Below are 13,946 nucleotides of genomic sequence, written 5' to 3'. Positions count from 1 at the left end.
GCATAATGCTGTGTGTTTCCTTGTGAAAGCCAGGGCCATGCACAGGTGGGTGGTCCCTTTGCCCTCATCAGCCGAGGTAGATGCATTACGATCCAGATTAGTCAGTGGTCGATCCACTGAATTAGTAGCCTAATTAGTTGGTAGTTTGATTGTTTTTGTTTTTAAAAAATATTGCAAAATATCCATGTTCTTAGAATTAGAATGTCTAATCAAATTATTGTACCTGATCAGATCATATTTATATAACACCAAATTTGCTGTTGTTGGCACACTTTGTAGACCAAAATAAATAAATAAATAAATAAATGACAGAGAGAGAGAGAGAGAGAGAGAGAGAGAGAGAGAGAGAGAGAGAGAGAGTGAAGGGAGGCTGCTAAAGGCAGTTCAGGATTGCAAACATAAATACAAATCTCCAGCAAGCCAGCAGGTTAATCATCATATAGTATATTTAGCAGTTTGTCACACTTTAATTCTATTTAGTATTCTATTTAATATTTAATATTTTATTAAAACCACATTAATAGTAGTCCTATAAATGGTTAATAATATAGTAAAAATGTTCTAAGTTAGATGTTTATTAGTATATAATCTAGGTTTATGCTGTAAAATATGAAATTGAATGTCTAATATTTATAGGGGAGAGAGGGGTAAGATTAGCCACTTTTTACTAATGTGGTTCTCAAGATAAGGGGAAGTGCAAAGAAAGTATCTATCCTATCCGAATGAAAGTATTCCTATCATTTTAAATGATCAGAATGACAAAGGGTTCTAAAAATATTACTTTTCATTAAAAAATTAAATAGTTCCCATGGCTCAGTTTGCCCGGGTAAGTTTGGGGTAAGTTGACCCGAGTCGAGTTAGTGGGTAAGATGCACTATCTGGGTGTAAAATAACCATCTGACCAAATCTGTTTCAAACCAATGTGAAAAAAAATACCGTTTAAAAACTTATTTAAAAAATGTACTTTAACAGACAGTCATATTTATTTTCTTAAAGTTAACTTTAACAACATAAAACCAACCAAATGAAGTTTAAATTTCAATATTTAATTGTTTGCATCTCTGAAACAATATGTTAGACACCAAAGTTGTAGCCTTCCTAAAAACAGACTAAACAGAGAGTTTTTTAGCCATTAGTAACTTCAGGTGGAAAGATATATATAGGTATAAAGATATATATATATGTTCTCATAGCAATATCTGGCAACCCTGCCAGAGCCCACAGACATGCTATTGCTGTCAGATATCCTGTCAGATACCACATTCGGATAACATCATGATATTATCTGTCAGAAATGTTAATAACACCATCAAAACAGTAGCACATAACACTAGTGCAAAGATCTGTAGTATGTTCCGTCTGCTATTTCATAGTAATATTAGTAGTAATAAGTCATGCCAACAACATTCATAAGGGCCCTAGACAAAATTATCATCTACATAACAATGGTTATTAATGAAAACTATAACCGTAATAGGCCTATGTATTGCTGAATTAAAAAACTGATAAAATGATACTAACCTAAAGTAATGGTGCAATATGATATCATTTAACAATGCTCATTCCTACAAAACAGAGAAAACATCTTTCACAAACATCTACATATCTGTCTCTTTTTAAAGTGTTTAGTGTATATAATCAGTGGGGTTATTATAGCACAATTCCCACCCAGACTTCACTAATTTACAAACCCTGGCTATGGCCGTGGTGCCTTCCATTTCCCCAAGTGTTTCTCCTTTTCACAGTCTGGCAGAAATGATGCATGGTTCCAAAATACATGGTAACATGACAGTAAAAGTGTACAGTTGACAAGATGCAGGGGGTGGATCAACTTACCCCACTCTCCCCTACTTCCATTGAAGATGAGACAGAAGCAGGCTCTGAGAGTGAGGAAGAGCCCACTCTTATCAAAACATCTACAATAAAGTCTGAAATTATTACAGAGTGTGCTATCTTCTCTTTTAATTGTATATTTGTGACAACTGGATAATTTTTATTTACGAGCACCCACCCTCCTTGTGCCCCTTTTTTTGGTTTGGGCCACTACCCCAAAATGTCTGTGCACGGCCCTGGTGAAGCGAAACTTCTTTGTTTGGCCTTTCAAAAAGAGGACAAGACTAGAAATCAGTTGATTTGAATTTCAGAACAGTCCAACCCAAATATTCAGATAATCAGTAATTATGTGCCCACTATATGCAACACATGCCTCGTTTGTAATGGGTTTTACTGGTTTTGTCTCGTTTAGTGATGTCCGGATCGCGAACAAATCTTTCCATTTAACCGGATCTTCTTAGTGAACCGGCCGAACCAGTCCACCAAATCGAACTGAATCGTTTGAAACGGTCCGCGTCTCCAGTTCGCACTAATCCACAAATTACTTAAGTTACTTAATTAAGTTTATATTCAGTTACCCTTAACAGTACATTGATTGAACTGCTAAAAGAGAACCGATGATGGGATGTGCACGAGCAGAGCAGCTGGGCTAAGTATCGTGCTGCTGGCCTGGGAGACGGCATAGTATGTTAAGGGTAGTAACATTTCCGTCACACGCTTGATGCATTCAGCCAATCACAAGGCACTGGATAGCTGGCAAATCAGAGCACACCTCGCTTTTTCAAGATGATGAGCTTTGTAAAACTACGCGTTTCAGATGGCCGGGCATAAAGGAGAAACAATAATGTATATTGTATTGAAAATAATGTGGTTTTTTTTTGTACCTTAAACTGCATAAACACATCTGGGTTCTACATTAGAACACCAGCGACAACACTACCACACGCATGCTGAGACTGATTGTTGATTAAATGATGATTTCTTGGACACAAATAGTATTCTTGTAGCTTCACACTTACAGTTGAATGTCACATGGACTATTTAAGCAATGTCCTTACTACCTTTCTGGGCCGTTTGAAAGTTTTGGTTGCGTTGCTGTCCGTGCAGTGTCAAAAAAGCTCTCGGATTTCACCAAAATCTTCATTTCTTCATTTGTATTCCAAAGATGAACAAAGGTCTTAAAAGTTAGGGATGACATGAGGGTAATAATAATAGAGGGAGGGTAATTAATCACAAAGTGTTCATTTTTGTGTGAACCCTTTAATATATACAGTTTAGGTACTAATATGTACTTTTAAAGTATAAATATGTATATTTACGGTCCTAATATGTAAAATTTAAGGGTAAAATAAGATACAAAGATGTACCTTTCAGCTTTTGTACCTTAAGAGTACCAACCTAGTGAGAGCATTGTAAAAGAAGAATTATTTTTTATTGTCAAAATCTGATTAAAGCTTTTGATAAGATAGTATTCTTTCAAACTGCTGCACATGAAAAAATAAACATGCATTTTTTTCTGTTTGGTTTAATGTCTCTGAACAGCTGTGCTCGTATGGACACCTGTGAACTACAACAATTCCAGCTGCACCAGTTTCTGCTCATTAAAATGTGGGGAAATCCACACACACACAGCAGCCACACATGCAGGAGCATGTTAAATGAATATAAACATTTTATTTAAAAAGAAAAAAAACATTCAACATTCTTGTCATTCAAATAGTACAATTGTGAAAACATTTTATAGACTCTGTGACAAATTTTGTTTTAAATGTACAGTAAACACTAGATAATCATTGCCCATTTCTAAAACAAATCTTGATAAGTGCATGTCTTATTTGACATCATTAAGCAAGAAGCACATTTGAAACCACAGGTCAGCATGGCAAGGTTTTTTTGTTGTTGTCTTGCGCTCTGCTCCTCTCAGCTGGTATGCTTTGGGCCTGCTGTACGTGTACGTGGGTTGCGGTGTTGCCTGGGAACTGGAAGTGGCCTCGCTTGCACTCCAAACTCCACTTCTTTCTCAGCTCTACAAAAACAAATGCTGTAAGACTTCTGTGAAACAGTAGCAGTTACTGTAGTGCATTTATGCTTTATACTTCAATTTATGTGAACTGTTAACTACCAATTAGGAAATAAAAAAAGTTGTGCCCTCAGAATACATAAGAAATATGGACTGTGTAAATATAACATCCCAAGCTGTATCCATTTTGACATTACCAGTAAATATACAGTACAATATGTTGCAAACACCTGTATTCTGTCTAAAACTGATAAATGGCATATCTTACAACTCAAAAAATGCAATGCTGCATTCCAATGTACAGTATTAAAAAGGCAAAGGCATAAAAATACGGAAACAACCACAAATATTTCAATATTCAACACTGACCAATACTGAAAAATTTCAGCATGGTTTCACCATAACCACTCCCTCTCCTTGGTCTTTAAAAATGTCTGAAATTAATTTAGTGACACTCTATTGGAAATTTGATAATATTTTGTAATTATCATTTAAATGTCAAATATTTTAATTGTGATAAATCAACATATCAGGGAAATGGTTTAAAATCAAAATATAACTTTCTGTTACGAAACAGGACGTTGATTTCATGCATGTCCTCATATGAGGACACCGGGACTAAAAGCATGTTTATTAAGCATTTTGGGAGACAAATGAATAGGAAAAGGAATTATATACTCAGTAGTGTAAGAAATATTGGTAACCCTTTAGAATAATGGTCCATTAGTTAATGTTAGATAATTCATTAATTAACGAACAAACAATGAACAATACATTTATTACTGTATTTATTCTATCTTTGTTAATGTAAGTTAATGAAAATACAGTTATTCATTGTTAGTTCATGCTAATTCACAGTGCATTAACTAATGTTAACGACTTTTGATTTGAATAATGCATTAGTAAATGTTGAAATGAACATCAACTAAGATTAATAAATGCTGTAGAAGGATTGTTCTTGCTTAGATCGTATTAACTAAAGTAGTTAAGTAACATGAACTAATGGACCATTCTTCTAAAGTGTTACCGAAATATGATATATTATCATGAAAATCTTGTCAATTATTACTCCCATTATTACACTTCTTTTTTCATTACATATTGTCCCCAAAATACATTGATATGCAAATTAGATTTAGTTTATAGATACACTGTATGTAATGAGAAAACCAGTTTATGGTCATTTAGCACACATTTTGCAGAAAAAAAATGTGTATATTGAATCTTTCAGTTATAACATAGTTGATAATCATCTTTATACACAGTTTGGTAAAAAAAAAAAAAACCTAATAAAAAAAATCTTAAAAACTAAAAATATATTGGTGATTTAAAAAAATCTATTGTTTTTGCCTATACATGTTCATTCATGTATTTTTACTTTTTTAAAGAAATTGAGTCCTGATGTCCTCAACTAAGGACATAGCATAACTTATGAATTAAATATCTTTATTTATAAATATCTTTATCTATATTAATTATAATAGAATATATAATGCAAATACAACATTAGATACCTTATTTTGGTTTAAGATTTAGATTTTTTTTGTACAAATTTCAGACTGACTGCAACTAGTATCACTGTATTACACAGAGGAATGGAATTGGAGGAAGTACCTGTTGCACTGACAGTAGTTATTTTCTGTAAGAGGCTGCCGCATGGATCTCAGCTTCCTCACCCTCTTCTATGTAAAAAAACAACAACAATTAAACGAGCCACTTCCTTTCTCACTTGCTTGCTTGCTTTCGCTCACCTTCATCCGTTTGTTCCTTCTTTGAACAACTCCAATCACGACGATAAGTACGATCAGAGTCAGAGAACTGGCTCCTACAGCAATCCAGATCCACAGCTTTAGACCATACACTTTCTTGCTCAAGGATTCCATAATTGGAGGTCGTTTCTCTTTCCTTTCAGTGGACCCCTTTCCAACTGTTCAGAAATCATTATAACAGAGACTGAATCTGGGTTTAGTGATAATAAAATTCTGACAGATACCATTTCTTGTTTTCATGTTATGGCTGATAACTGATAAATGTCTATTTTGTCAAATTAAAAATGGCACAAAAGATCTAATAAATAGTTTAACTTATAACAATTTAGGCATATAATATGTTAATGTAAAGTATGAAAAAATATATTTATTATTTTAAATATTATCTTTAAGTGAGAGTTAGATGACAGCTAACATAATTTAAATGTAATGTAAATATAAGGTAAATGAGAATACACAATGCTCAATATCAATATGTATAGATACAGTACTGACTAATTTCTAACATCTGCCAATAAATGATTCTGATAAAAAAGTGTGCATCCTGAGACTGATCTTGTTAGGCTGTGCAGAGTTGTTTTGTTTTACCTGAAAGTTTTTTTTCGACAACCATCAAATTCATCTCAGCTCTTAGAAACGCTCCACCCTCAAACTCCACTGTACACACAAACAACCCTTCATCACTCTTCTGCACCTGAGAAAATATGAGGGGAAATTACTGTCAACATTAAAAATATATATATATATTATTAAACAGGAAAATCATTCTTTAGATTATTAAAAACAGTGTAAAGTATTCACATTTTTCAAAGTGACATCAAAGTTGGTGCTGAGCTGCCCAGTAGTAAAGTTGACCCTTGATGAATCCTTGCTATCCCAGTGTAAGCCTGCGTTTGCTCTGTTCGTCAGGGTTGGGAAAGTGACTTCTTTGAGGTGGTCAGCCTTCCATCCCCCACCCACAACATGCTGAGATACACTCTGAGGAAGAGAACAGGGCAGCTCTATGTCGTCCCCAGTAGAGGCATTAACAGCTGTGCTCTGGAGATCTGTTGGAGACCCAGACAAATGTCACTGACAGCATGAAATGTGTGAAGCATTATAGTACTAATAAAAAAACACTCATTCTGATGAACAACTACTGAGGGACACTAACCAACAACAGTCAATGTTACACTGAGCTTCAAGTCATCATTGACTTTACACGTCCACAGGCCTTCCTCTTTTGAAGTCACAGGCTTCAGTTGAATTACTTGATTTTTTTCTTTATATTCTTCATCACTAGGGGATCTCAGCCACTGTACTTTAATATTTGGGTCTCCTGCAATGTGACAGTGCAGCTCTGCATCACTAGATTTCACCAGCACTGGGCCTGGTTTAACAAAGACTGAACGAGAAATGTGAGAAAATATGAAAAACACCACAATTATAAAAATAAATAAATACAAACATAAAGAAATGACGAGCACTACTTTCGTCCCTCACCTGACACAACATGCACTTTGTGTTGTTTCCCTGACTGCTTGCAGAAATAGTCTCCAGAGTCTCTTGTCTCCAGTTTAGGAACCTTCAAAGTGTCCCCATATGGATTTGCTTTATCCGCAATATGGGAAGTACCTTTAAAAATAAAAATCATTTACAGTGTGACTACTCACACAATTTCACGTTCAAATCATTTTTGGATTGAAAGGAGAAGAACTGATACCCTTCCGTTTAGTCCCACGTTTTCCATTAATGCTTAAGATGAGCTCGCCGTTAAATGTCCAATCCATATCACTGTTTGAATTCACTCCACACTTCATGGAAACATCATCCCCAACTCGCTTATAAAACACATCACATTTCCCACACCATATACACAGCGCTGATGAAGAGAAGGATGGGGAGAAGGAGGGTTAAACACAGCAAGACGAAGAAAGCTGTACAGGTGAAGTAATCATAGACTGCTTCAAATAAAATGTATATTACAGCTTAGAATAATACAATGCACTTTATGAATTTTACTTACCAAGAAGAAAAAAGAGGATCTTGAAAATTGCCATTCTGCTCCTTTTTCTAAAAAATATAGTCCATGAAAATTAGTTTCTTTTTAAATAAAAAGCCTGGAGTTAAGATTTATTTTCGGTGAGAAAATCCTAACAATTTTATTTTTGTACATAAAAAGAGGCTCATGCTTTTACAAAGAAAAAAGAGCAAACAGGAAAAAACATGTGACTATGAGCCACAAACGCAACTCGCTTAAGTAATTTTGTTTCGTTTTCATTCGTTTCGTTTGGTCTAGAAATATTCATCATTTCAACTGATTGAATTCGAATAATCTGAAATAAATGAAAAATTTAAATGACTTTTAAGATAAAAAAAACTACCAAAATATAGAATACCTCCAAATTGCAGTCTACAGATTCTTAAAAAACAATGAAAATGTTTAACTGTAATTTTTAATCAAAGCTTTAATGTAGGCTACCTCTAATGTATATATACGCAAGATTCCCTATTTGTAGTGAAAATGAACATTTCTATTTGAATATGCAATAATATACATATTACAGTCATTAAAGGATGACACATTACATTTTCATAAATCCTACAAATATCATGTGATTATAAAGTATTATAATCTAAAAATATGTATTTGTCGTTTACTTCCAACTCTTAACAATAGCCATTTTAAATAAATAAAAAATCGATAGATATATGATTAGCATACATAGGCCTATTTAATATTTAGAAGGCAATAAAGTTAACGAAAAGATAAAACGTGTATCATGGCTTTAGGTCGATCATTAAAGATCTTCTTCTTTTGGTTGTTAAATACCTCGAGAAGCAAAAATCAATCATTCTGCTGGTACTCATATTTCTATCTCGATTTTCTCTGTTTTTATTTAAGAAACAATCGCTTATGCAAGTTAGTCATTTTCACAGCTGAACGCTCTTCTTTTCATACTCACGTTTGGATGCTGTTTTATGTTTGTTGATAAAGTTTGAGGCAAGTTCTGCGTATTTAGTCCAACTGGTAAAAACTATCGTGTGCGGGAAACCAGTCAACACAAAAACCTGAACCTGCACAAGAAACTGAAATGAGCTGAGAGCGGAAGAAAGCAAAAACTGTTGTTTGGAGAGAAACAACCAATGTAGGGCAGAAAACGCCTCTCACATGCACTTCACTCCAGGAAATCCTTAGGGTTAGATTTTAGAATTAAGTTTATAAATAGGGTCACAATAACGAATAATACAAATAAATTAATAAAAATAAAATTAATAAAAATAACTAATCGATGTCAGCATTTGCACATTAATACACATTTATAAAACCAACAGAATTTGGCCACTAAACAAATTCACTCACCAAATCTTATCAGCAGTCAAACATCATGACGCTTTAACCTCACGCTGTTTTCCAGATAAATGACCAAATCTCATCCGTGTTCTTTATACACTTAGAAGAGTTTCATGCTTTTACATTTATCAATACTTTTTCCACTTGCAGTATTGCCAGTGCATTCACATGTTATTTTCTATAATAAACATAAAATGTTTATTATTGCTGACACTGCATTTGGCAGAAAACTCCTTAATACACACCAATAAGTAGCTAATACACAGAGTCAGAAGCAGCAAAGAGACATTTTTTTATTATTTTAAAGCAAAAAGAACAAAAGGAACTATTTCGTACCCCCAACAAGGACAAAACATAGCCTAATGAAAAAGGTGAAACTGCACGATACCTTTTGCATTCATTTATTTAATATTCCAAAATATAATATTTAGCTGTTTTTTGTGATTTAGTGACATTTACTTGCTATTAAACATCTGCAGGAACATTCTGAAACACATAAAGGAAGGAAGGAGGAGCTTAGCTCTAAAAGCGATGATGTCATAATAGCCACTATCCAATCAGGGGGAGGCACGAAGGACATTAGTGTGTGTGTGTGTGTGTGTGTGTGTGCGTCTAATCCTCACATCTTACACATCATTTTTTTCCTTCTGTCATTACTACATCTGTGTTCTCTTAGTAGTGAATATGGCAATATTTGACTTAATAAAGGGTGCATCAGTTTAGAAGCAGGAGTCTGTGCTACTGTTTCAGTAGACCATGCAGCAATTTTGAAAGTGTTAAAGTAAAACTTACAGAGAGAAAATTAACTCTTTTTCGGGGTTTATATAGGTCCACACTAAATAGAGTTAAACTAACACTTTAAATAGTGTTAATTATTTTTATACTTGCATAGAGTAAAAACAACACTGTTAAGTGTTCACCATTAACACCATTAGTGTTTTCCCTACCCCTCATTTACACCAAGTTAGTGATAAAACTACTAGTTGTGTCAATAATCTTAACATCAAGAGCCTTATTTCCACACTAATATAGTGTTCATACAAACCCTGATTAAGGAAATTAAGTGTTATCTGTTTTTGACCTAAACTGTGTGCATGGTCTAAAAAAAAATAAAATAAAAAAATAAAAAAAAGTTCAACACGCATTTAACAATTACACCAACACAAAAGGTACAATATATTCACCATCATCTGATCCATATAAACACTGTAGATCAAAAGAACTGTAGAACTTCAAGCTGTAGGCTTTTGACACCAGGGCTTCCACGTAGGACAGATTGAAGACTTATATCACTTGAAAGAGTTCAAAGGCACTCATGCAGGAATGGCTGGTGGCCCTCCCTTCCACTGAGATGGCCTTCAATACTGTTGCAGGACTGAAAAAAAGCACAAAGCAATTAGATTAAATAAAATTAGCAAAAAAATAATAATTACAATTTGAAATGATAAATGCATAATAAAATAATAAAATAATTAACCCAATACGTGCCCAAAACCCCAGTATATACTGTATCACCCTTTGTGTATTACAGTGAAAGTAATGTCATTAAATACATTTCTTCACCACCCCCTACCAATTTTTTTATTTATTTTTTTATTAAATTTGCTGATACACCCTCAGCCAAACCAAGCTATGTGACTGACTGACTTCATTAGAACACAGTGTTGTACATGCACATCCGAGAGCTGTAGGTCAATGTAATGCAAGTGAATACATGGAATCAGTTAGAGTCCAAAAGGAACATTTAGACACATTAAGCCAGTGTCTAGAAAAATATGGAAAGGGTTGAATCCCAAGGACCATATGATTGAAAACTACTGCATTTAATAATTCACAATGACTTTGCAACAGTATTGTTAGTTTTACTTTATGGAAATGCACAAGTCTCTCAACAGCCTCTGTTGGACTGATCTGCAGGAGATGCAACTGCAGCTGGACATATGATATCACTGTCCCAATCTGAATGAGTAGATGTTTAGGGGGTGGTGGGCAATTTAGGAAAACAAAAAACAAACAATTAGTGCTCACAATAACAAGTAACCAGAGCAAATATGACATTTTGACATCCTCACAAATCATGCCAACCAGTTTCAGATCCTTGTGTACCTGCTGCATTGAGAAGACATTTCTGCTGTTGAAGTAAGAGACTGGGCTTCATTGAAGATCGTGTGCTTGAACGCAGTCTCTCACCTCTCAAAAAGCTTTTTTGATGTTTCAGCATTGGACAGCAAAGCAAAGTCCTGATTTATATAATGACGAAGCATATTACAAGATTTCTAAGGTTACTTTTTCATCCTTTACCACCAAAATGGATAGTGTGTTGTTTTAGGACTAAGACATCATGAATGTGCAAATGAGTCGACCATAATAATTATGCCACAAAAAGGGATCACAAAACTTCATGTTCAACTACATTGCATTACAAGTACATCTAAACAAAAGATTCTTACATAGCCCTTTGTTGAAAACAGGTCCCCCTCAGGCTAGGATAGAGAGAAATAATGGCCAAGGCATAACTGTTTGTGGGTGGGGATCCTCAAATGTAAAAAAAAAAAAAGAATAATAATACAATTAATGTTAAACTTAATATTGTTTTCTACACCAATTGATACAGCTGTGTGTATTTCTTACATCTGTGCACCTAAGTCTTACCCATGTATTTATGTCATGTGACAGACAAAATAAACAAGCTGACTTCTGGTGCTTTACAATAAGGTTTCATTAGTTAACATTGACTAAGAATGCACAATACTTTTACAGCATTTAATAATCTTAGTTAATGTTAATCTTAACATTTCCTTATACATTATACAAATCAAAAGTTGTATCTGTTAACATGAATGCAATATGTACTAAAATGAACAGTTATACTTTTATTAACTAATACTAAAGTTAGTCATTGTTAGTTTGCACATTAATGTTAACAAATGAGACCTTATTGTAAAGTAGTAACACACACAATCCCTATGCCTCAAGCATAGGTCCTATCTGTCTAAATACATTTCTGCTTACCTTCAGTGAGAAAGTCTTGGAACGTACTATCGCTGTGCAGTTTTACAAATTTCTTCTTGCCTTGATGAACATGACGAAAACTGATGGTCAAGAAAAATTCAAATTATGACATTGTTAATGTTAAAGAAAATCCAGCGAGCTACTCGTCATTAGCTCCATTTGTCACCCCACAAATGTTAACGTAACATAGCCCACATATTTAATATTTAGAAGGCAATAAAAATAACGAAAAAATAAAACATGGATATCATGGCTTCAGATGGATTAATAAAGAAAATCTTCTTTTGGTTGTTAAATACCCCGAGAAACAAAAATCAATCATTCTGCTGGAACTCATATCTCGATTTTCTCTGTTTTTATTTAAGAAACAATCGCTTATGCAAGTTAGTCATTTTCACAGCTGAACGCTCTTCTTTTCATACTCACGTTTGGATGCTGTTTTACGTTTGTTGACAAAGTTTGAGGCAAGTTCTGCGTATTTAGTCCAACTGGTAAAAACTATCGTGTGCGGGAAACCAGTCAACACAAAAACCTGAACCTGCACAAGAAACTGAAATGAGCTGAGAGCGGAAGAAAGCAAAAACTGTTGTTTGGAGAGAAACAACCAATGTAGGGCAGAAAACGCCTCTCACGTGCACTTCACTCCAGGAAATCCATCAAATAGAGTTAGATTTGAGAATTAAGTTTATAAATAGGGTCACAATAACGATTAATACAAATAAATTAATAAAAATAACTAATCGATGTCAGCATTTGCACATTAATACACATTTATAAAACCCACAGGACTTTGGCCACTAAACAAATTCACTCACCAAATCTTATCAGCAGTCAAACATCATGACGCTTTAACCTCACGCTGTTTACCACATAAGTGACCAAATCTCATCCGTGTTCTTTATACACCTAGAAGAGTTTCATGCTTTTACATTTATTAATACTCTTTCCACTTTCAGTATTGCCAGTGCATTCACGTTACTCTCTGTAATAAACATGTTTATTAATGCTGACACTGCATTAGGCAGAAAGTTCCTTAATGCACACACATAATTAATACACAGAGTCAGAAGCAGCGAAGACACTTTTTTATTATTTTAAAGCAAAAAGAACAAAAGGAATTATTTCCTCCCCCCCCAAAAAGAACAAAACAAGGGAAAAAGTGAAACTGCACAACACCTTTTGCATTCATTTTTTTTACATTTAAAATTCCAATTTATAACGTTTGACCGTTTTTTGTGATTTAGTGACATTTACTTGCCATTAAACATTTGCAAGAACATTCTGAAACAAAGGAAGGAGGAGCTTAGCTCTAAAAGCGATGATGTCACAATAGCCACTATCCAATCAGGGGGAGGCACAAAAGAGACTAGAGAGTGTGTGTGTGTGTGTGTGTGTGTGGTAAGGCGTTGTACAACAAGGCGTTTTGAGTAAGAACACTAATCTTCACATTTTACATCTCATTTTTTCCCCTTCTGTCTTCATTACAGTTCTCTTGGTAGTGAATATATTTGACTGAGAAGTGCTTTGAAATGGTGTGTCAGTTTAGAAGCAGGAGTCTGGCCCTACTGTTTCAGTAGATCAGATACAGAGGAGTGTGTGTGTGTGTGTGTGTGTGTGTGTGTGAGGGAAATGCTATTCTAGTTTACTCTATTCAACCACTCTTCTGTAAAAGTACAGGTAGCCAAGGTCCTTAGGTGGTTTCTCAGAGGCACAAACTTTCTGATCATTAAAGATTACCCACCTGAAAGAAGCAAAGTGAGACAATGAATACATTAATACTGAGAAAAATTTATATTGCTGTACAAGAGCTGCATATGACTAATGATAGAGAGAGACATGGATAGAGAACTTCACTCACTGTTGGTCCTTCTTGATGTGGCAGACATAATGACCACACATTGTGCTCGTTCCCATGTGACTGATGAACGCAAAAAGAATGGGAAAGATGGGAAGAGAGCAAAATATTTATGATTCAGTT

General features: G+C 34.4%; 1 protein-coding gene and 1 long non-coding RNA gene across 3 annotated transcripts; both read right to left on the bottom strand.

Annotated features, from left to right (window-relative positions):
- Positions 1–3,487: 3,487 nt before the first annotated feature.
- Positions 3,488–10,159, bottom strand: LOC132158286 (titin-like). 2 transcript variants are annotated; one of them, XM_059567635.1, is made up of 11 exons: positions 10,141–10,159; positions 8,568–8,679; positions 7,628–7,674; positions 7,325–7,483; positions 7,105–7,236; positions 6,776–7,006; positions 6,424–6,668; positions 6,211–6,316; positions 5,605–5,780; positions 5,468–5,535; positions 3,488–3,859 (listed from the first exon to the last, which is right to left on the bottom strand). In XM_059567635.1, the coding sequence occupies exons 3-11, from the start codon at positions 7,659–7,661 to the stop codon at positions 3,754–3,756; spliced, it is 1,257 nt and encodes a 418-aa protein (XP_059423618.1). In that variant the 5' UTR covers positions 7,662–7,674; positions 8,568–8,679; positions 10,141–10,159; the 3' UTR covers positions 3,488–3,753. The 2 variants fall into 2 exon arrangements, with proteins under 2 accessions (XP_059423618.1, XP_059423617.1); XM_059567634.1 differs by lacking the exon at positions 10,141–10,159 and adding an exon at positions 8,966–9,099.
- A 3,038-nt stretch (positions 10,160–13,197) lies between these two features.
- LOC132158290 (uncharacterized) lies at positions 13,198–13,911 on the bottom strand. Its single transcript, XR_009437679.1, has 2 exons — positions 13,827–13,911; positions 13,198–13,709 (listed from the first exon to the last, which is right to left on the bottom strand). It is a non-coding gene; the product is annotated as an uncharacterized LOC132158290 (long non-coding RNA).
- Positions 13,912–13,946: the final 35 nt, after the last annotated feature.

The sequence above is a fragment of the Carassius carassius genome, chromosome 15 (genome assembly GCF_963082965.1).
Source record: "Carassius carassius chromosome 15, fCarCar2.1, whole genome shotgun sequence".
Lineage (NCBI taxonomy): Eukaryota > Metazoa > Chordata > Actinopteri > Cypriniformes > Cyprinidae > Carassius > Carassius carassius.
Note: the sequence above shows the minus strand (reverse complement) of the source record. Positions and strands in the feature narration are given on the sequence as shown.

Bases quoted from the DNA above. Each gene is read 5' to 3' on its own strand.
- LOC132158286 (XM_059567635.1), bottom strand. From the start codon at position 7,661: ATGGCAATTTTCAAGATCCTCTTTTTTCTTCTTG. The intron at 7,007-7,104 runs GTGAGGGACGAA...TTTCTCGTTCAG, and splicing joins CAAAGTGCATGTTGTGTCAG to TCTTTGTTAAACCAGGCCCA. The intron at 3,860-5,467 runs GTACTTCCTCCA...TTGTTTTTGTAG, and splicing joins AACTACTGTCAGTGCAACAG to AGCTGAGAAAGAAGTGGAGT.